Source organism: Taeniopygia guttata, chromosome 3, assembly GCF_048771995.1.
Source record: "Taeniopygia guttata chromosome 3, bTaeGut7.mat, whole genome shotgun sequence".
NCBI classification, from domain to species: Eukaryota; Metazoa; Chordata; class Aves; order Passeriformes; family Estrildidae; genus Taeniopygia; species Taeniopygia guttata.
In genome coordinates this window covers 66015611-66038254 of record NC_133027.1, presented here as the reverse complement: position 1 = coordinate 66038254, position 22644 = coordinate 66015611, and the positions used below count along the sequence as shown (strand labels likewise).

Genomic DNA, 22644 nt, shown 5'->3' with positions numbered 1-22644 from the left:
TAGCTGGGCTTCAGAAAAAGGCTGGGAGCCTGATCTGGACAGGACATCTATCAGACCCTAACAAAACCAGGGGGTGTAGATTGGTTATTTTCTAGAGATCCAAACCTTTAAGATGACAATCAATTAGAAAGCAAATTCTTGACCTTACTCTTTGCTGATACAAAGCAGCTTTTTGACTATGCATTTCTTGTTATGGTTAACACGTGCTGGTTTCATGCTATGTTCTATCACAGCTAAAAGGGTTTGTAGAATAAAGAGGAAGGGAGCATTAATTTCTGTTCGCATTTGAAAAGAAGTAACATCTAAAAATTTTTATAAACCAAGCTCCAGGTGAAATCAGTGGCTTTCAGCCATCAACTTCAAGGCAATGGCACCCACTTTAAAAAAAGCTTAAGTTGCAGTAGGCAAGGAGGGGACGACTGGACATGCTTAGTAAATTGGGGCGTACGAGCAAAAAACTGTGATTGCTGAGAAATCCAATGGAATTCAGCATTTTCCAAAAGGGATGCTGGTCATTATGCAGGACAGTGATACCATCTTCTCTCCTGTCAGAATGCTACCAGTGATAACAACTTCACCAGAAGTCAAGTGAAGATCGAAAAGATTGCCTCTAGATGATATGAACATCTCTTTTATAGAGATATCATTCCACTGATGTTTTTTTTTCAATATGAAACAAGATTTTGGCAAGGCTTAAAGATTCACCTTTCATGGATGTCAATTATAAGATCCCATGGATAAGGGTTTTAATTGGCAATCATTTTCCCAATCATATAGACTTCTCTCTTGCCTTTGAGCCATAGGTTGTGACTGCATCATTAAAAACACAGACAGTTTTTACAAAAATAGATAAAACCATGAAAAAGAGATAGACACATACGTATTAAGTTTAAATTTGGCTTCAAAATTTTCACTTCTTTACAGCAGTTGTTTTAAAACAATTAATTAAAATCAAACTACTTCCTTGAAAGCATGTAACTAGCATTGTTACTGAAATAGAAACAATTTATTAAAATATCCCTTAAGACTGCAAATGAACACATGCACACTAATGAATAATAATACTCTTGTTCTAAAAACTTTAATTAAAAAAACCACATAACTAACTAGTAACAGTAACAATGAAGGAAAGAAAAGGGAGGGAGAAGGAAGGAGATAATGTCCTTCAATATTATTTCCCAGCAACTCAACTGATTAAATCACAAAAGAGAAAAACCTCCAAGTTGCTTACCCTTTCCCATTTGATCCAAAAGAATGTGTCCACTTCGTTTCAGTTCATCTAATTTCTGGCTTTTTTCAGCTCTTTCCTTTTCAATCACCTTCAAAGTGAATCCCAAAAGAATATAGTAGCAGCAAGGATTATTTTCCTTGACTTCCCTCTCTCACACAGTAATATCTATTTTTCCACTCAGCCCAAAACACATCATTGTCTTAGATGCACCACCACCTGAGCTGCATGTTAGTTCTGCTTGTGCAGAAAACAAATGCAAAAGGAGTCACATCTCACAAGCAGCAGGCATGCAAGAGATGCACCAGGAATAAAATATTGTTTAACGGCTTGATGACCCCACAGTGTGAAGTAAGACATTGGGACAGCAGTTAAAACAAGTCACTTCTGATCAAAAATTCAGCTGTAATTCTCTAATGTGAGCCAGTGGAGAAAAGACCTTCTTAATAGCCCCTTCATTTCTACAGTTTCTACTGTGATTTCTAGTAGAAGGGACCAACAGACCCTAAATGTCCAAAAAGCAAGAATTATAGCACACCAGTAATAAGCTCTAGTGCTTTGCTCTCACAAAGATTTGGAGAGGGAAATTCTCCATGACTACCAAGATATTTAAAGGAAAAAGCTCCTCTCACAAGTTATACATATTGGGGAATATTAATTTGTGAGTCAATAGGCAGAATGCATCCACAGAGCAAAGACTAGTTCCCTGGCCAGAAAACCACAACTTCAATATCCTCTGTGATTACAACAAAGTATCTCCAAACTAAAATCTTTTTGAACCTCATGTCAAAGGTCATCACTCTGGTTTAGGCTTCCTACAGTACATTCAGAAGAATGCACTTATTTGCACAGCTGGAAAGAACAAACTCTGTCCTAACCACTTACAGCCCAATCATTTAAAAACAGTACTGTTCATGGGAACCTGGTGTTCATCTCAGGACCTCTTTTTTAAAAAGCTATAAACATTCTTTAAAATCTATAAATAAATCATTGGGATAGTTGTTTTAGTTCTTATTTCCAACAGTACTGCCATTCCAAACATTCCTACTGGCACCATTTTCCACAAGAGCACTATGGAGGAGCCTCTTTATAGAGATTTTTAAGTAAAGGTATCTAGTCTGTCTGGCAGGTCAGCGATACTGCACAAAAGCTGTAACAATCACATTTTCTCCAAAATTATTACAGCAAACAACATGTCCCAGCATTATAACAACAAACCACTTTGGACCCTGGGTGGTACAGTGTTTGAGGAGTGTCACAGCATGATTCAAGGGGTCTCTGAGCACCCCACTGGCCTATCTCTACTGAAACTATATAAGTGGCGTCAATCAAGGCCATTTCCAACTGTGAAACATTAAACCAAAATATGCTACTTAATGTAAAAGATAATAAGCCTGAAGACAGACATTTTTCAGAACTCCAAGGGAGACATCAGTAATTTATGTTTTTAAAATTTCTTGTGGATTATGCAACAACACCAGCAAAAAAAAAAAAAAAAAAAAAAAGTGTGTCCATCTGGTCAGAAATTTCCATGTATGCTCAGTTCTGAAGCTATGTAACTGAGGGACTTAATCCCCTCAAAGCATGCGGATCAGCTCACACCTCCAGCTGACAGCCAGCTTAGATACAAAGTAGAGTATTCACTGAAACATGCTTTATCTCCCCATTTTACCTTCAATTTTTCTTTCATGCTTGAAGTCTCTCTCATCTTCGTATATTCTTTGATGTCTGCGGCCTGAATGGCAGATTTTGATTTTGAAATCCAGTTCAAGAGCTCAGTACTTTCAGCATCAAACCTAGTTTAAAAGGTCAGACAGCAGTTTGTTTTTTGGTTTCAGTCACTCTGTCTTAAAAATCAAGAGTCTTAAAGTTCAGCACATTATTCAATCCCAAACCAGCAAGGCTTTACACAAAATTCATGCTCCTTATATTACTACCCACAGGAAGTAGAGACAGACTTTTAAAAGCCTACAATAATAAAAATTATCCCCACAGTATCAGCCTTCAGGAACAAATTGAGAATATATGGTGCAATTTATTTTACACATAGCTTCACACAAATAACTATTTCTTTTAATGTGTTACAAAACAGATCTCTCAATGTCAAGTATTTTGAAAGTAATAACTAGACTTCAGAAACAAAACAAATAAGAATTGCAGTTCTAAGTTTCAAAAGTCTGCAACATTATTTTATCTGAAGGAAAAGCTAACAGTGGCAGTTACAGCTGACAAACATTTCTGCACACTTAGCTGACAAAATATTAATTTATAGCTTAGTGGTTTTGTCTACAATGTACACTATACTATAATTGTCTATACTAACAACTTTCTTATCCCTATGACCTCTAAGCTACAATCTAAAACCACCAAAAACAACTCCAATCAACTCTCAAATTAAGCAGTACTGTACAGAACTTGAGAGATGGACATATACACTGTACAGACCACAAGTCAAGTTGCATTACAATTACATTACTTAACAGTGTGAATCCTAACACGGAATAACAGCACCCCAATATATGCAATTGTCAATCAAAGTTTCCATGGGAAAACTGGCAAAATTCCACTTTCTGGTCATTTGTTGTAAATGGAAACACACAAAAGCATCAGAAAGTTTATTACCTATTTTTACTACCCCTGTTTTTAATGCAGTTTGAACTCTAGAAAAACAGATGACAGATAAATCACTTTTGTTTTCAAATCTATAATAGTTTCTACAACTCCTGAGACATAGAAAGGACAGATGGCTGCTGACTACTTTACTGCCTTGGCACATCCAGATGCACACACTACCCCTACCAGACCTCAAAAAGTCTGACTAGAGTCCTCAAGAGGGTTTTGGCGGGTTCCTCACCCCTTCAAACCTTCATTCCTCCTCCAGAAAAAAATGAATTAAAAAACTCTTCTTCATTGTGCAAATTCACAGCTACTCCCTAATCTTGAGGCAGTATCTATTGTATCTCTAAATGATCTGACAAAGATTTAAACCACTGATGCTTCAAGGAAATACTCATTTCCTCAGCCAAGCAAAAAAAACAGTATGTTGAGCACACAGCTTTTAATTTCCTAATTTATATTTAAACAATTCCTTTAGTTTTAGGTATGCTATTTAATAAAGCAAATTCAACACATGTTATTAAACACTGTTTGGCTTAAGAGGAAAGAAGGTTCCAGGAAAACTTGATAGCAGCCTTCCAGTACCTAAAGAGGGGCTACAAGAAAAATAGAGAGGGATACAATGAGGAAGTATATTGATAGGACAAGAAGAAACTTTTAAAGCGAAAAAGACTATATTTAGATCACGTATAAGAAAGAAATTCTTCGGTATGAGAGTGGTGGGATACTGGAACAGGCTGCCCAGAGAAGCTGTGGGTGCTCCCTCCCTGGAAGCCTACTAGACCAGACTAGATAAGGCTCCAAACAACCTGGATTAGTGGAAAGTGCCCCTGTCCATAGCAGTGAGGTTGGAATGAGATGATCATTGAGGTCTCTTCCAGCCAAATGATTCTCTGTCTATATATGCAAATGAGCGCCAGCCACACCAGAAATACTTGTCAAAGGAGATATCAGTGTAATATTATTCTTATTACTAAATACAAGATAGACAGAAAATCTTTTTGATTGAGCATCTATTTTGTGCAGGTTCTCCCATATTTCTCATATGTTTTATGAAGATTAGAAATAAATAATAAATCTAATGCTTGACTTTCACACCGCCTCTTGAGCAAAGATGAGAAGATGTTTCCCTTAAAGGAAGTAAATATAATTCTGTCTTTTCAGCAAAGGAGTTGAGGTACAAAGGACTGAAGACCCGCTTCTGTGAGAAACAAAATATCCCTGTTTTCTTTTGAAATTAATAGAAGCGACAGGTTTTCTGCTGCTCTGAAAACAAGGTTGCATATAGCATTCCATTCCCATTCAAAGAATCACAGAATTGTTAGGGTTGGAAGGGATGACTGGAAATAATCTAGTCAAGCCCCCAAGCCCAACCTCACAGCTGCAACTTAAGTATTGCTCACTTGTATAAAAAAAAGATTAAAAGTCAAAACATTCTCTGTAGTACCCCATGAGCAAGAGAAAATTGCAGTGACATATACTTACTTTTTCTTTGCTTCACTGTCCCCTGGAATTTGCCTTTTCTTTGGAAGTGGTGGTGGGGGCAATTCCTGTCTGGACTGTTTAACCACCACCTGTTCCTTCAATGGTGTTTCTGCAGTAGTCTTCTGTGAGACCTGTGACATTCCTATGTTTCCTACAGCTTGAGTTACCTATACAAAATAATTTAGGGCAAGGATTATGTGCCATTTTTATACAAGCTGAGTTGCTTTTTCTTATTTTGTTTTATTCAGTCATAAAAGCCTGTTCATTCACACCCACAAATGACCACACTGAGATGTCATGAAGCACTTTTATCATATTTACACTCCAAAGAAAGAGATCATTATTCTCATTTTACAGACGGGAATCAAAGCATCAAAATTCTCAGTTCAACTAGAATCATGCCATTCCAAGTGAACTAAAATTAACAAAAGGAGCATTATATGTATTTTCTTTCTTAATTTCGTCACAAAAATAACAAAGGCACTTGGAGTTTATTAGCAGCAATTCTACATTTTGTACTCTTACTCTATAAAACAAAGCCTAGATCTCATGAAGAGCTGCTACACAGTGAATTTGACCTAAAAAAACACTCAAGTCAATAGAAACGTCCCATGCTCTTTATCAGGTTATAAGCTAAGTCCCAGGAGACTCAACCTGTAAGTTCTAAGTATGTACTTGATATTTAAGGGGAATGAAAGGACAGAGACAAGAACTGGCATTTTCTAGTGCTTTGACTCAAACACAAGAACAAATTAAAGCCATATGGCTGAAACAAGTCCCTACCCAGACCGTACAACTCATTCACTATACATTAAATGGATCATGAATTAGTGCCACGGTTTTCACCATAAGAACATATTAATATCACCAAAAAAACCTCACAGATATAACTCACATATGAGTTATAAAGCTGTCAAATAAAGCCCTCACAGAATCCAGTAGGAGTTCTGTCTAAATAAAAACATTACCAAGCACTCAAAATACTAAAATAAACATTGAGCAATCCAGCTTGGTTATCATCACTACATGTCAAACAAACAACTACTCTATTTTCAACAGATGAGAAGTCATACTCACAGAGCATAAATACTTGTATGACTCCCCATTTGTTTATCTATTCTGGGGTTTCGGTTCTGCCTTTGTTTTCTTTTAGTATCAGATTTAAATCCAGTCCCAGCACTCTTACAATGTTTAAAGGCATTTGCACTGACTGATAATACATGGCAAGCCTGCTTTACTCATCTTTCTGCTTTACTCAGAAAAATGAAGCTTAATCTGTGTGAGAAACGAGTAATACTGGTCAAGTTAACAACTTGGAATTTTGGAGACCAAAAATGCAGACAGCTTTGTCAGCCCCACATGAAAAAGCACTCACCTACCTCTCTAGCCTGATGCCTGGACAATTTTTTTAACACAGTGAAGTTTGCATACTTGCAGTCATACAATAAGCTAAAAAGTAATAAAGCCTTGTAAATACCTGGTTAGAGTAATCCTCTAGCTTCTGAACCAAACTGTCCCACCTCTGAGTTAGTTCTTCTTGATCCTGATCAATTTTACTGGATGCTTTGCCATTCCCAAGGATTTGGGCCACATCCTGACCTAGTTCATTCAGCTGGTCTAGTGTTTGTCGTTTCATACCCATGTCCTCTTTTAAAATCTGTAGTTAAAAGAAAAGATATATATTTTTTTTTATATGATGTTATATCATATAACATCAAGTATTCTACTTCCCCTAAGCTTTAATTCCATGGCTAAGAGGCAACTGGGTTTGAAAGGGTGGTGACAGGGTGAAATATGTACTACCTGAGCCAGATGAACAGTTTTTTTGCATAAAAAAGGCACTAGCAAACACTATTTTTAAAGAGCACATCCTTGAAACATCTTCTAGAGGGACCAGAACTCTCTTCAATAACAGTTACAAATGATTAGTTCAGGTACAAGCTGCTCCAATGAAATAAAGAAAAACCCACACCACAAACCTATACCTTGGAAACCACAGCTGACTGCTGGCCTGCAATAACATCCAAACCCTCTCAAAAATCTGGGATAGCTGTTCAGAGTTTGGCACACCAGCATGGAATGGCCATGGAGTAAACAGTACATATGTTTTAAATTCAAGCCCAAGAATCTGGCAAGAAAAGAATGCTGGCCTGGCTTCTAACGCATTGTGGATTCAGAGCTCCTACTAGGGTCAAACTAGTAATTTGCCACTCATCTAGTCTATGAGATTGGATGGGATAGAGCAGGATATCAATACTCACTGCTAGTTTTCGAACATTCACACTCAGGTCTGTTTGATCTCTAAAGTTGCTCGTCTGGACCTTACTCAAAGCCTCTTCTTTCTCAGTTAACCAAGCTTTCAATAAGCACTGCAGTTCATAAGAAAAATAGCACAAGAAAATACCAAGACTGTCAAACAGCTATTGACAATTGCTTCTTTAAAATATTTGCATCCAAAACACATTTCTGCAGTATTTATATGCTGGAATTTCAGTCGACTTTAACAAAAATAGTACACAAAAGTGGACAAAAATATCAGATTAGGGAAGCAAGTAATACTTCCATCGAAACAATTTCAACAAAACCATTTCTCAATATACCAGAGCACACCTCCCCTGAATTTATTTATATAACAAACAGATACCACCATAAAGCTAACACAGGATTTATAAATCATTATAGAATATATCAAAATAGCATGCATGCGTTCTTTTTTTTTTCCATCCTTCTTCCTCTATAACTCAAACACAGCTGTTACAAACGTTTTCTCACAGAAGTGACACTACTGGTAATTCATATTTCTTTCAGTCCAGGCAGTTGATCAAAGACTCAGACAGTAATTAGCCACCTCCATGTTTATGGTACCTACTTTCAATTGCAAAACAATGTCAGAAAATTCTATTTCATTAACTACGGGAAGCTGGAGTGGTCTGCTCTGAATAGTTTTAACTCAAGGAACTTTAGTTCTTTCCATTTTTTTTCTACAAAACCTGTCCTATGTCTCACTTCTCTTCAGTCAAACAGCACTCCTGTAGTAACACCAGCAATAACTGGCATCAAGTACCAGGAAGGATTTTATGTATTCTATATTATGTTCCCACATAATGTTGCTGCTGGACATCAACCTCCATGGACTAGAATGCCCATCTCTCTACCAGTCTCAGTTGCCCAGCCATTGGTGCACTGCTGCTCCTCTCTGTTTAAAAATAAATCACACAGCAAGACCTTTTTGTTGTTTGAACAACACACTTTACAACAGCCACCAGGCTCCCCATCCTAGCTGTTTATTTTTGGCATTGTCCCAGAACTTACTATAGCAACTTTGGGCCACAGGGCTAAGGCAGCTCACATTTCTAATGTAAACCAATATGCAAAATATACAGTCATAAAATATGATGGTGGTTGAAATGCCATAAGGCTGTGAGAAAAAAAATTATAACACCACACACTCTGGAAAAATTATGTTGGCATCCCAGCCAACATATTTTATGCATAAGAGGAGCTCAAAACCCCTTAATGCATTCAGTTAATTTCTGCTAAATCAGCAGTCAAAGACAACTCTCCCTAGAAAACTGAAACATAATTACCACAGTGTTAAGAAGTCTCTGGCACTGACTGAGGAATTTGTTTCCTGAGTGGTAAGGACTGTGTTGACTTGAAAATGTGGTGTACAAGAGCTTTCTAGGCAGACACAAAAATGCTGATGCATCACTGTTGCTCATCTCTCCATTTGGTTGGACAAAATAGAGAATGCTTCAATAAAGTATTTTAGTTACTTTTGTGTTATGAAAGTGTTTGCATTCATTTTTTAAGTAGTTTCAGACTGTAAGTTTTGCAAGTCACTTAACCATCATTGCGGATTTCTAATTCAAGCCTGCTAGTAATAAATGAATTGTTCAGGTGAACAATGAGTGCAAAAAGGCTCATCTAAACCAGCTAAAACAAACTTCTATTTCCTCCTTATTTGCTATATGACATTCTACATTAAGCACATTGATTACTTCATTTTTACAGAGCAACATAGCTACACACAAATTTAAATTAAGCTGAGTTCAAATGTCCTACTCCAAAACACTATGGCACTTCTAACAGTATTGTAGTAGTCAAAGAATGGTCCCCAAACACAAGGGTAGAAATGGATGTTGATATGATGACAGAGTCATCAAAACTAAGAGCACTTTAAGTCCATACCTCAAACATATACAGCAAGGATTTTGGGGGAATCCTTATTTCTCAATTCCGAGTTACCATGCCCAAGAGTTGCCAGAAAATGTTAGCACACAATTTTCTGGATACACATACACAAATGACAAAGCATTATTTTAAAGAAACATATATAAACAGATATTTGGCATGGGATAATACAGAATCTTAACCTTGGGTCCATATTAACAAGGTCACATAAGCTACAAATGCAGCATATCAATATACTACTACAAACAGATATGGGAGAGATAAGGGAGAAACACACATGCAGCCCCAAAGAATACAGACAAAACATGCTTGTCAAAAAAAACAGGCTGCAGCTGATACCAGTAGAGAGATACCAGCACTGTTCTACTTCTTTCAGATGTCTAAATCTCTGCCTTGTTTAAACAATAGCTTAGTGATAAATATCATGTTTAAGAAAAAAACAATTTCAGTAAAACCTTCAAAGAAAAAAAATGAAATATTTTAAGCTGAGAAATGAAACAAGCTCTAGTTTTAAGTATACAAACAGCACATGTAGTTGTGTTACCATATTTTTTATGCCATCAATTACTTGTGTTTGAGAAGTATTTTTTTAATGTAAAATACATTATATCAAAGCAAGAAAACACTTTAGTATTGCACAATTGTGTGTATGTGTTCATGTTGGAAGCATATATACATAAATTAGGAAGATATATGTAATGACAAAAGTACCCAATAGAAAAATGACAATGAATTTTCTAAGTATAACAGATATATCAAGATAACGCTTCTTGTCCATTTTACAAGATACCCAGGAAATTACTTTATAAGCAGCTATAAACTTCTATTCTTTAACTTTGGATAAATACTTCTCTTGCACGTCAGAGCTACTCCTGTCCTCAAAGAACACTGGGAACACAAACAATAACAAATTCTAGGCTTTCAAGGTCTCTTTTCCATGAGTTGCTCAATTCTAGTATGAGCTTTGACAGTTTGGGCTTTCTCAGTTTGCTTTTTCCCCTCCCACAAATTGACCAGTCACTCTGAGAAACAGAACAGCTACTCACCTGTTCTTCCAGCAGCTCCTGCCATAAAAGCTGAATTTCTTGCAGCTTGACTCGCCGATCCTCAGTCCAACGACAAACTGCTGTCCATCGCTCACCAAGCCTCTACAACAGCACAAAATACTCAGAAATTATCACAAACCTCACAAAGAAACTCCAAAACCAGATATTCAAAAGTGATTTCTACACCACATTAACTTCTTTCTACATTATATCTACTTTCCTGTCCATTATTGATATTGCACAGAGCTGGAGACTAACACTTTAAAAAACATTCACATATGGCCTTAACTGTGGTTTTGCTCAAGTCTTTGAGGTATTTAATTGACTTAAAAGGGAATGAACAAAGTAGCATGAATTATGTTTGAAAAAATTCTGTCTCATGTACTCACTGTACTTCAGGTCATAGTCCTAAGTGACAAGAAAACACTTCATATGATATTCCCTAGATAAATTGCATTCATGTCTTCCAAGTATTTCTCCTATCAGATTTTAACTTTCTTAGGAAAATAACTTACATGAAATAAGCATTGTACTATCAATCTTCCCATTTAATGAAACTGCTGAAAGGATATACTACCAAATTACCTAAATCATTGGGAATGTAAACAGTTTGATAAATCAGGAACTGAGCTTGAAAGTCACAGTACTTTTGCAGGTTTTAGCTTGAGCTGATTTAATAATTCTTCAAGTTATTATTTCTCATAAAGAAAATGTTATTTTAAATTACTTTCTAAGATAAATTGTCTTGAAACACAAAAATGTTGATTAACAATTACATTCAAATTTTTCAAGTGTCTAATAATACCATTAAAAAAAGAGGACTCTAAGATTTTACCTGCAATTGTTCCTCCAGAATAGCTGTAGCACTTTCCCCACTGCTTTCATCAACAATGACCACCATGTGTGTTAAGGAGTTGACCTTCACCTGTTCTGCCTCTAGGTCACTCTGCAGGCTCTACAAGAACAAATCGGAGGTTACCAACTTTGAAGGCATTTGCTAATCTGCTATTTTGGCCACAGTGACTATCACAGAGGCAGTGGCAAACAAACTTTGGTATTTCAGATTTAACAGCTAAGCACATATTTTACCACTGGCAATCACTTCAAGTTTAAAAATTTTAACCAAAAGGCTGCTAGAAATGAACCCAAACCCATCCTGGGTTAAAATACTGTAAAATATAGAGTGCCTTAAGTTGGATGCCCCAGATTTGACTAGGAGAATCACATGACAACTGCACTGATTTCCATATGTCCAATGTTATACACAGGAAAGCTTAAGTGTTTCTACACGGGGCTGCTACTGTTAATAAGCAAGCAACATAGGGCATGCCAAACAAATCATTAAGAACACTCATTTTTCAAGAGTTGACAATATAATTTCAAAAGTATCAACAGTGCAACAACTGACCATGATGCTCCTAAGGCAATAGTTGAAAACTGCAGAAAACATGCAGTTCTGATTAGTTTAAAGCAATCTGTAGATTTAAATATTAATATAACTTCTAAAAGAACAGATTCAATGGTTAAAGCCTACTACAAAATATCTCTGAAAGATCAACACACCTTTACAGTACTGTAAATGTCACTTTATACCAGCATATCCTAAGCTACTCTATGAAACACATGCCTCAAACTCCCCAGATTTTGAAAACAAACGACAGGAAACTACACAGACTAAAAATAATCTAGTGTTCTTGTTCTGTGCGGTATGTCCCATGCTGGGGAGAAGGTCAAACCTCAGGACTGAGCATGAAAACTAAAGCTGCACCACGACAAATATCAAAAGGACATCTTTCTCCTTCACAAAAACATTGCAGGATAGAAAGGCTGGATTTGCCTTTAATCTTTTGTTGGATTACCCAAAAATTCAATCGAGAACAAAAACACTTCCAAATATTGCACATGTGAGAAAGCAGTGTCTAACTGAGCACTCCCTTAGGATGGGACTGGAATTGGTGACTTGGAAGGTCCCGATGGTTTTGATTCCCTCGCTATTTTAACGTACAAGTCTCAAGCAGGCTTTAGTAAGCCTGCTAGCAATTAAGGTCAAGTCTGTCCACAGTACCTTTCATACTGCTCCTCACATCAACAGTTTACCAGGAGAGGCCCTATTCTCTGCACAAAGTAAGGCTAACAAATTTCCCTAAAGGTTCAATTTCCTACATGAAGCAAATATAATAGTTCCTGCTAGTCAGCAGTGCTCAGGTGCTAAGGCTTCTAATTCCTTTCTACACCATCGTCACCCTTTTCCAAACACCAAATGCAGTCAGATATGACTCTTGACAATCAACTTTCTCATGTACCAATGTACACATCTTCCAGATATTTCTCCTATACATATAAGGCTTACCTTATGTTCTTCCAGCTGTTTTTGAAGTGACTCCAAATCTTCCGCTAGGAGCTGAGATTCCATCTTCTGAATGCGCTCCTCTGTGACCGTCAGCCAGTCAGACAGCTGCTGCAGCTGCTGCTTCTGGAGCTCCATCAGCATGTCATGCAGGCTGCAGGGGGAAGCACAGAGTTACTTCAGACACAGCTTTCCCCAAGAAAGGAACTAAATTCTAGTTCATATAGGAAAGAAGCAAGGCAATGTATAAAACTGTTACTTATCACCAAATAAAACTTTCACCATTTAGCTAAGGAACACAGATAAGTATTCTTGTTTCTTTCTCAATAAAAAATGTTAATTGATTATGCAATCTATATCAGGGATTGTTTCTTCCAATGGGGTTTGCTGCTAATAAAAGCCACTGCTGAAAGTCACAACAAAACACAAAAGTTTCTCCATAGATATGCAGCTCTTACCTTGATAACCCATATGTAGGGAAAAATTATTCTAAAAGCTTTTTAACTATGTAAATACCCATAGATATCCACTATATACTTTACTGAGAAACTTAAATGTGTTTCTAATATTGTTTCAGTAGCTTATGCAACCACTGCATTTAAATACCATATATTTTGTCTGGCACATCTACATAACATTTCACAAAATACTTTACATAATTACCAAAAAAAAAAAACCCCAGTAAGTAATACACATTCCTTTTGTTTCACTTTAAAGTATGAAGGAGGATTTTGTGTCACAAAGTGAAATGTTTATTCTAAACAAAGTCTTACAAATGGATGCAAACCAAATTCTCCAAAACACAGCAAGCACCAGAGGTCAGTCCTGAACCTCTAAAGAAGTTATGTGCCATGAACTCACCGGGACTGCCTGTCCATGCTCTCCACCCTGAGTTCCTCCCAGCGGGAGTTCAGCAGCAGCATTTGCTCCTGGATCTCAAACTCTTCTTCAGGTGACAGACTTCCCTGGGCCACAAGTTGGTTTCCAGCCTGCAGAACATTGCCCACACTGCTCTGGTGCGCAGTCAGTTCCATCATAAAACCCTGGAAATGGTACAAGCAGACATCACTGTGAGGTCCTATCAGATTTTATGATTTGGTAAATATCCTAAAAAACTTTAATGTTTGAATCAGTGCTCTAGAAGGAGTTGGCACCCCCAAATGCATGATGATGGCAGACCTGTTCCTTTCCTTGACACAAGATTTTCCATGCACTACAAAAATTCTGGATCCAGTAAAGCAGAGGAAAAAAAAAATCTGACTACCTCAATGAAAGATCTGTTTGGGAGAAGAGAGCCTTCAAACAAACACAATAACAATATTAAACAGGAATTTACCTATGGCCAATAAAACATAAAACAACATCTGAAATGTACTGTAGGAAAATAATTAGAACTCTATGAGTTAGCAACATATATCTACTGTAAATCCAGAACACCTCTTCCTTTGCTTCATGGCTTTAAAATTGTAGCACAAGGAAAAAATTCCTCTGATTGATCAGCATTCAAACTCTATATTCGATTTTATACAGTAAGCTGGCATGGGAAAAAAAATAGAACATCTAATATGATAAAAATCTTCTTGCAGTATTAGGACATTTTTTCAGATTTAGACCAAAGTCAAACCAAAATTTGTAAAAAATAATAATTTGGAAGCATCAACATATATTTCTAAAACAAATTATCCTAATCATCACAGGAGGACCACTGAATAAATTGACATAATTGTCAATTTCAGCATTACCCTTATTTAACAGCAAGTGGCATAAGGCTGACCAGGTTTTTTAGTAATTAGCAGCAGGGAAGTACAACTCAGTCTGAGATCAGACTGCCTTTGTATTATGCACACCTGTAAACCAGTCACCAAAACCTGATTTTAAAAAAATACATTAAGGTTTCAAATCATGCTTCACTCTAGGTTCTTCTAATAAGAATTTCGCCTTGAATAAAGGCTAGGAAATGGAAGTTCTGCAGCTTATTTACACAAACACAAATCACAATAGAAGAATTTATAAGAGAAGCTTACTTCATGGGTGGAAAATTGTTCTTTGACTTCCTCAACATCACCAGATATTTCCTCCTGTTCCCGAAATGCATCTTCAGCTGACAGCAACCATGTAAGAACTTCTTCCAGAGCAACTTGGTAGCTATCCAAGTCCATATCCACCTCTGTCACTGTGCTGGGAGTCTCTGCTCTAGAACTGTCCTGGTCTTCTTCAAGTGCCACAGTCTAGGCAGCCAAGAGGAAAGAGATGTCTTAGAACTGCACAGAAGATGCCCTCCCAAATGGTATTAAAAACAGAACAACTAAGATCTCTTTCAAGCTTTCATAAAATGTTAAAAAAAATTGTTGGATATGTATTAATTAGAAAGGCCAAAGTCACTATATTAAACTGCAAGTTTGTTAGTAAAGAACCTGGATAGAAAATACAACTTTAATCTTGCTCTGTCAACAGTGAATCTCAAAACCAACCAAAACCTCATCACTACCACTAACCACCACAAGTTCCATTAAAAATTCAGTTAAAGATTCTGGACCATCCTCTTCAGCTGATCAAGACATAAGAAGCAAAGAAAGAAAAAAAAAAAAAAACCAAAACAACAAACAAAAAAAAAAAATCAAACACCCACAAAAGGCAACATAACACAACCTCAATACACAAGATTTCAGCTAAAATTACAACCCAAGAAAAGAAAAGACAGCTTTGATGATAAACACACCTGCTGCACACTGAATTCTCCATCCTCACATTCCTGCTTGTATCTCCTTGGAAGTGTTTCTACCTCCCGAATGTCTTCCATTGTAACTTGCTTAGGAAGGACCTCAAACAAAGAAGTTAAATACATAATAATGGACTTTTTGTCTGGAATCTGTACAGCAACATCTGCATCAAAAAGATAAAACATGGGGAAAAATAAATTAAGACAATTTTTTAAATCATTACATAGAACACAGGTAATAATTCACATATTGTCCTGTTAAACAGCCTTTCATAAACTTTTAATTTAGAGACCAGGCTGGACACACATTAAAAGTAGCATAAAGGAGGGAAAAAAAATTCTTCTACAATTGGAAGTGAATTCACATTAAAAGTCTTGATCTTTTCCAAGTAAGAACCCAGACATGAAGCTGCTAAGGAGTAAAATCTGCTTGGGGAAAATTGTTCTGAAGCACATCCCAAGCAGATATTTATCAAGGACAGTATCCTACAAAACAAACATTTTCACTTAGGCTCTATCCCTCTCCCCATTGTCAGTCAGGTAATTTTCTCATTTTCCACACTGGAAAGAGTTCACTGAGCCAGGCTGGGTTATGAACAGTACCCATTCAGTTAATACTTTTTCTTTGTCCACAAGAAGGTGATGCTTGTCTTTCAGAGTGAGCCTTTGGAGGCTCACTTCAAAGCAGAGGAACAGGTCAGTAAATTAAAAAGGAGCCCTGAAGGTTTCCTGATAAGCATTCCTAGGCAACTACTGCTACTCAGTGTGTGTGTAAGGAACAATAAATTCTGAGCTCTTAAACAGCCCCATTCTACACAATGCACTACTGCACCTGCACTACTCACAGCACAGCTCCTACCTACAAGGAAACAAAGTCAGCGTTATCAACTTTGCCTTTCTTACACAGTCCCTGGATGGAAAGTCAACCTAAACTTTAATATTCAAAACACCAAAGCCCACACATGTACATCGGTACCCTTACCCTAACAAATACCATTTGCTTAAATCCAAATTTAAAGGCTTGAAATTAAATAGCACTGAACAAAGCTGATAGAATTAACATTCATACTTAGTATCAATAGACAAAATTTATTTTAAGGGAGCTCAAAAAAAGCTTCTTGTCGAGTTAAATAACTGTATCCCACCTTCAGGATCCAATAGTTTCTCTATTCCTAAGTGGTTCTTGGCTATGTTGAAAGCATTTTCCAGTCTCTCAACCGGGGACATCTTTGTAACTCTATCCCAGCTGAACAGCTCAGGTCTAAAAGTGAAAGCAAAACAAGGATGAAAGCAAATTTATCCGTAGGAAAATTACATACCATGCAGAATATTGAGTTGGGTGTATGATAGTAGCTACCCAAATAATATATTCATACACATATATACCAAATACCAACATAAGTGCATATACATAAATGCAAAACAAAAAGCACAATTCTCACTTATTAGAGACAATCTGACAATCACAAAGTAACTGACTGCATTCCCACAGCAAATCCACCTTCCATTCCATGTCCTAAACAAAGTCATTGACTGAAACGGGAGGTCAAATACCACCAGCAAGAACACAAGCTTTGTTTAAAATTTATCCCAGAACCAGTTTTCCTCAACTGTTTCTTTTACAGCATTTTATTACTACACATTTTCTGCATCAGGCACTGCTGGGTAATCAAGAGTCACTCTGTTCCTGGAAAACCTCATTCCAAACTTGTGATGTGGCTCAATGACCACCCCAGGCCATCACAGCCAGGAGAAACAGCAGTCTCCACCCCACTCACTCACTCTTCCCCATGGTCTTTTTTCCCCCAATAACAAAAAACAGCCTGCAGGAAAACGTTCCATCACAAGTGCTCATGAGTCCCAGTACAAATCAGGCCAATGAGCTGATCAATTTGCAGTGTCAGCAGCGTTCATCTAAGATCAGTGTTAACCCAAGGGCATCTCCAGTCCAGCTGCGCACCCAACATACGCTGGTGAGTCTCAAGGGGAAAGAGCAGAGCACACAACAGGAAGCAGAGGGAGCAAACAGGGCCCATTCCGAGCAGTACCTACACCTGTGGGGCATGATGAGCCAAGTGCTGCAGCAGCACAGCTGCAGAGCCATTAAAACATCCTCCATTCTCCTGCAACAGTGGCTTCTCATCAAAACACTGCTATTGATTCAGTACTTCATTGAACTTGGGGAGGAAGAGATGGGCTTGCCTTTAGTTCTTTTGATATTTGATTCAATTTAAATTGATTTAAGAGTGCCCTTTATCATCTGTCAAGTCACTAAGTTTGTGAAACAGGAAGTCCCTAAGCCAACAGAGACTAAAAAGCAAAAAGCCAGAAGAAAGCAGGGTGAGCAGGAAAAAAGATATACAGAGAAGCTCATGGAACACTCTACGTCCATGCAAAAGTAGCAAGAAGAACCACAGATTCATGTATATCTTTAATAGATACTGACTTTGAAAACAAAGATTTTAATAAATCCCAACTAGGTACTTACCTGAGAGTGAGAAAATCAAACAAAAAAAGTAGAATTCAATTCAAAAAGGAGCTAAGCTAATATTAGTAAATGAAAGAGTGTAAAGTGTAAAGTACAGTAAAATGCTAGTAAAATTATATGAGCTAATAGGTTATTTACATGTTGCAGGTGTTACACAGATATTAGCTATTGTAGCCAAGAGGTAGTACAACTAACAGTTGTTGAGAGATACATAATGAGAAAAGAAAGATATTAAATCTCTTAATGGAATCCATTAAGATTCTTGTCTTTTAAGTGTTATATTAAACTAAAATATAAAAGCAGTATTGAAAAATGTCCCTGAGGTAGGGAAGCACTACTGTCTGGGTAAATTAAATGGCTTTGTTTTCCTATAGCTTCTACAACCTAACCAACCTCCTTGCTCCTTGCAAGTGCTTTTAAAGTCTCTCCTTCAAAGCTGAAAAGATAAACCCAGCTCAAGATAAAGTATGGGGAAAATGGTGCTTCTCTGACTAAAGGACTTGTGCCCAGGGACAACAAAGCAGAATTCTGACATGCCAGCAGCTGTTAGACTCCAAGGAATATGGACTAAAAGGCTCAGACCCAGATTTTAGGAAGTCACAGGAAAGCACAATTACTGAGTCAAAAGCTTTCAGCTGAGGCTTTTGCTATTTAACAAATGCTCTGAAAAGGGCTGAGACTTCAGATCCTGCACAGCCTAAGCACATAGTAAAATAAAAGGACAACAAACCGCTTAAAACTAATTTTTTCTGTTTCTCTCAGGTCACCTAGGTTTCATTTGTGTCTAAAGCTGACACACTCCATCACAAAGCTTCACACATTCAGCATCTGAGCAAGGCCACTACAGGCAGTTGTGCTAGTAGGAAAGTCACCATAACTGCTCGCACAATCCAGGGGAGGGACTTGATAATACTTGTGATAAATTCCAGTGAGAGGTTTAGCAGCTCTGTCCTTGCACAGCACTCCTTCCAGACTTGCAAAAGCTGTCAGCATGGTGCTGGCTCTCCTTACACAGCCAGGCAGGCTGAACATAAGCCAGCTCTGGTCCACAAGACACAGAGTTATGTCAGGGCAGACCTGTTCTGAAGCCAGTGAGCCTGTGACAGTGGCTACTGCACTTACCACAGGCCAAATGGGCACTTCAGAGCAGGCTCAAAGTGAATGTACGTTCTGCAAACACTTTGCATCTGCTGGGTGTAAATCTGAGTGTTTGTAAAGCTTTTGCTGTGTCAAATACCCAGTGACCAGGACATATGGTTAAATTCTAGAAATTATTACACCATTTCCACATTAAAATGATTATTTTTGGGTAAGAACAGTCAGACCTTAAAAAGCAATGAGCTGACTTCATTTAAGAGACACGGGATTAGAATGGATTGCCCATTAGATCTTAAGAGATTTTTTTAAAAAGGAAGTAAAAACAGTATGCAACTTTAATTCTATTAAATTATATAATCTGTAATGATGATTTATTTAAATTTCTGAAGAGTCTTGCAAAAATCAGAAAGAACACAAAAGATCTGTGCAAAGAAACTTTAACTCCATTCCTTATAAAGTATAATGAACAAACTAAAGGATATTCTCCAGATACCTAAAGTGTTTGATATTCTGCCCCACAGTTCAGCCTGCAGTTCTGAAAAAACTACATACATTGTCTTTCAAGCAAGATATATTACAAAACACCAGAAAAGCTATAGAGCCTCTCATTTCTTCATTTTGAAGCTTCTGTATCTTCTTATTGAAATTATATGGCATTCTCCAATGGAAGAAAAATTTATTTTTGCAAAGGAGGGCAGGTAGAAGGAGAGAAATTCAGATGAAGGAGATGGTCAACTCCTCCTTCTCCCACAGAGACCCTTTCGATATATTTACTGTAAAATGCATACCAAGTGGGATGTAAACCCACTCCAATTAGCAAATGCTCATCCATGTTCAGGAGCTCAATGTTACCTTCCTGCTTTGGCTACAGTCTTTGCTGGCAATGTCCCATTAGTGCTGTTGTTGCCACAAAAAAAAAGGCAAACAAAAATCCTAGACAATGCATCACTGAAAAAGGCCAGAAGCTGTCAAATGTTCAAGCATGAAGACAGAGGAAAAAAGCTGTTTACTTCACTAGGTCAAAGATTTTGCCACTTACTTATGTCTGTGAATGACAGCATTAAAGGCAAGTCCATCAGCCCAGCTCGTGGTGAAGTTCAAAACATTGACCTGACTGTAAGGTCTGGTGGACTGGCGAACCCAGCTCAGCAGTATCTTCTCACTGTTGGTCTGCTGCAAATCTGACATGATGTTCTTCATGACATCCTTCACCTGCAAGACAGCAACAACTACACCTTACAAACATATGCCCCACTTTTCCTCCTTACAAAACCAAACTACTTCACAAATCGTGGAAGGGGCTTCCCCATGAAAAGGTATGAATCAAACTCCAATTCCTCACATGAAATTTGGGAATAGCAGTCTTCAGGCCATCTTTGCCCTCTACTGATTACAAGAACCAGTGATACTTCGTGTAATAATGACACATTACTCTTACATTATGATCCTCTCACTCTCCTTGGTGCTGTCTGCTCTAAGCATAGGAAATAAAACTGCTTACTGCCTTGTGCTGTGGTTCCACCAGTAAACAAACTCCAAAAATACAGCTTGTATAGGTTTTCTGCAAGAAGAGGATATCTGCTTATCCTACAAAAGTAGTTTGTTGTTTGGGTACTAGTTATACACATCTACAAAGATCCCTCCAAATTAATTCAATGATCTTCCCAGATACTTAGACAAACCAGGAACACTTCAATCTATGAGACTAACAAACCTACAAAGCAGCTGTAAGATGCAAGACAAACACAGCTACCTAAACAGTAAAACACTACCTGCCTCAAGGCCTTGAGGAAGGAATGGAAATACAATGCTTCAGCCCGAAAAGCCTCTCTGCAATTCACACCAGCAGGAACTAAACTAAGTGGCTGAGCACAACTGGGCGCATACAAGAATAGGGATCATGGGAGGCAGCCAATAGACTTTGAGCAGAAACCAAATACTGGCCTGCCTTTATTTACCAGCCCAAAATAGAAGCAGTATTTTCTGCCACCAAAAGCCTGGGAAGGTTTGAGAAAATCACAGCAGAACAATGTACATGATTCCTGGAAAGGAAGAGATCTCATAGCACTCTCACCTGCCAGTGCAAGATAATGCTCCAGAGCAGCCCCAGCGTCAGCTTGTGATTTCCATCAACGATGTCAGTTCCTCCAATATTCACCAACTCCACCTGGAGGGGTTGAATCAACTCTCTATTAAACACTGTTATCATAGCTCCAAGTAACAACCCCACCCCACATCCCTGGCTGTCCAGCCAAGTATTACCAAGTGCCCTGAAATAAATAGTAGTTGAAGAGAAAAGCAGAGTTGACAGAAAACTGTTCATCTAAATTTGTTAAGTTTATTTAAGCAGTTGTCATGACATTAACTGTTTAAACTGCATGACAAGAGATGGCACCAAAGAACATATTCCACTGGAAGAATTTTATTCTCTCCTCTAAATATACAGGTGCATACCAGCAGTCAAAACTGAAAAACAGAAATGCAAGCATAAAGGACCTGATAGGAAAATAAAAATTAAACAAGTTTGGTCCTCAGTTATTTTTATATTTTAATTTGATTTACAAATCAAAAAAGTTGACTTTCCTTAGTTGGAACCATTCTGCCTAAAGGATGAGATCCACAGGATCACTTGGTCACCTACACCCTAGGTTTGTCTGATCCTTGCAATATATATTTAAATACTTTTATAAATTATTTCACAAGTTATGAATATTTCATTGCCCACAAACTCTCAAACAACAGAATGCAACTGCTTTTCAGTGGATGCCTTTTCCCTCCATCATAACACACAACACACTTTCTAATGAAGCTAAGCAGTAGGCATAAATCAACTACATGACCTTAACAACCTTCAGCTAACTAAGACCATCTGTTTACTTCCAGAAACCCAGATGCTGTCAGCTTAAGGAAGAAATAATTAATTATTGCAATTCAGTATTGTTTCATTTATTGTTATAATAAAACCAATTCTTTCAAGCTGAAAAACTCATTATTTATCCTTTTAAAAATTAATATTTACAGTGCCGCAAAGAACAAAAAGAACCAACTGCCAGCTTTGTCTGCTTCCAAGAAATACGACACTAGTCCACCAACACAGAGCGGAAATTGCAGTATAATACAGCATGTTGTGTCACCCTTCAATCAGCAGTTTACATAAATATGCCCATGCTTTCTTGTATTTGATGTATTTTATTGCCAAAATGTTTTTATTACATTATTTTAGTGACCTGACATTCACAAATAGAAACTCTAAGTATAGACAGCACATTTACCAGGAATTGTTTGTCAAAAAAGGAAGAAAACCTAAAACCACTTTACTATAGCACTACTGTCTTCCAGGCAGTAAAAACAATTATTAAGCCAAATAATTAATATTATTATTTTTCTTAAAGGAGAATTTGATTTTGTTTGCTTGTTTGTTCT

The 22644-nt window shown here is 37.4% G+C and overlaps 1 protein-coding gene across 9 annotated transcripts in view; it reads right to left on the bottom strand.

Annotated features, from left to right (window-relative positions):
• Positions 1-22644, bottom strand: part of UTRN (utrophin) — a 523567-nt gene that overhangs the window by 424336 nt on the left and 76587 nt on the right. For all 9 annotated transcript variants that reach the window (XM_030268143.4, XM_072927046.1, XM_072927038.1 and 6 more), the window contains 14 exons: positions 21296-21388; positions 20261-20433; positions 16781-16896; positions 15636-15799; positions 14941-15144; positions 13778-13959; positions 12920-13070; positions 11405-11524; positions 10570-10671; positions 7591-7698; positions 6807-6986; positions 5330-5496; positions 2901-3024; positions 1232-1319 (listed from right to left, as the gene is read on the bottom strand). In XM_030268143.4, coding sequence (XP_030124003.4) covers positions 1232-1319; positions 2901-3024; positions 5330-5496; positions 6807-6986; positions 7591-7698; positions 10570-10671; positions 11405-11524; positions 12920-13070; positions 13778-13959; positions 14941-15144; positions 15636-15799; positions 16781-16896; positions 20261-20433; positions 21296-21388 — 1972 coding nt within the window. The remainder of the gene's footprint in view (positions 1-1231; positions 1320-2900; positions 3025-5329; positions 5497-6806; positions 6987-7590; positions 7699-10569; positions 10672-11404; positions 11525-12919; positions 13071-13777; positions 13960-14940; positions 15145-15635; positions 15800-16780; positions 16897-20260; positions 20434-21295; positions 21389-22644) is intronic.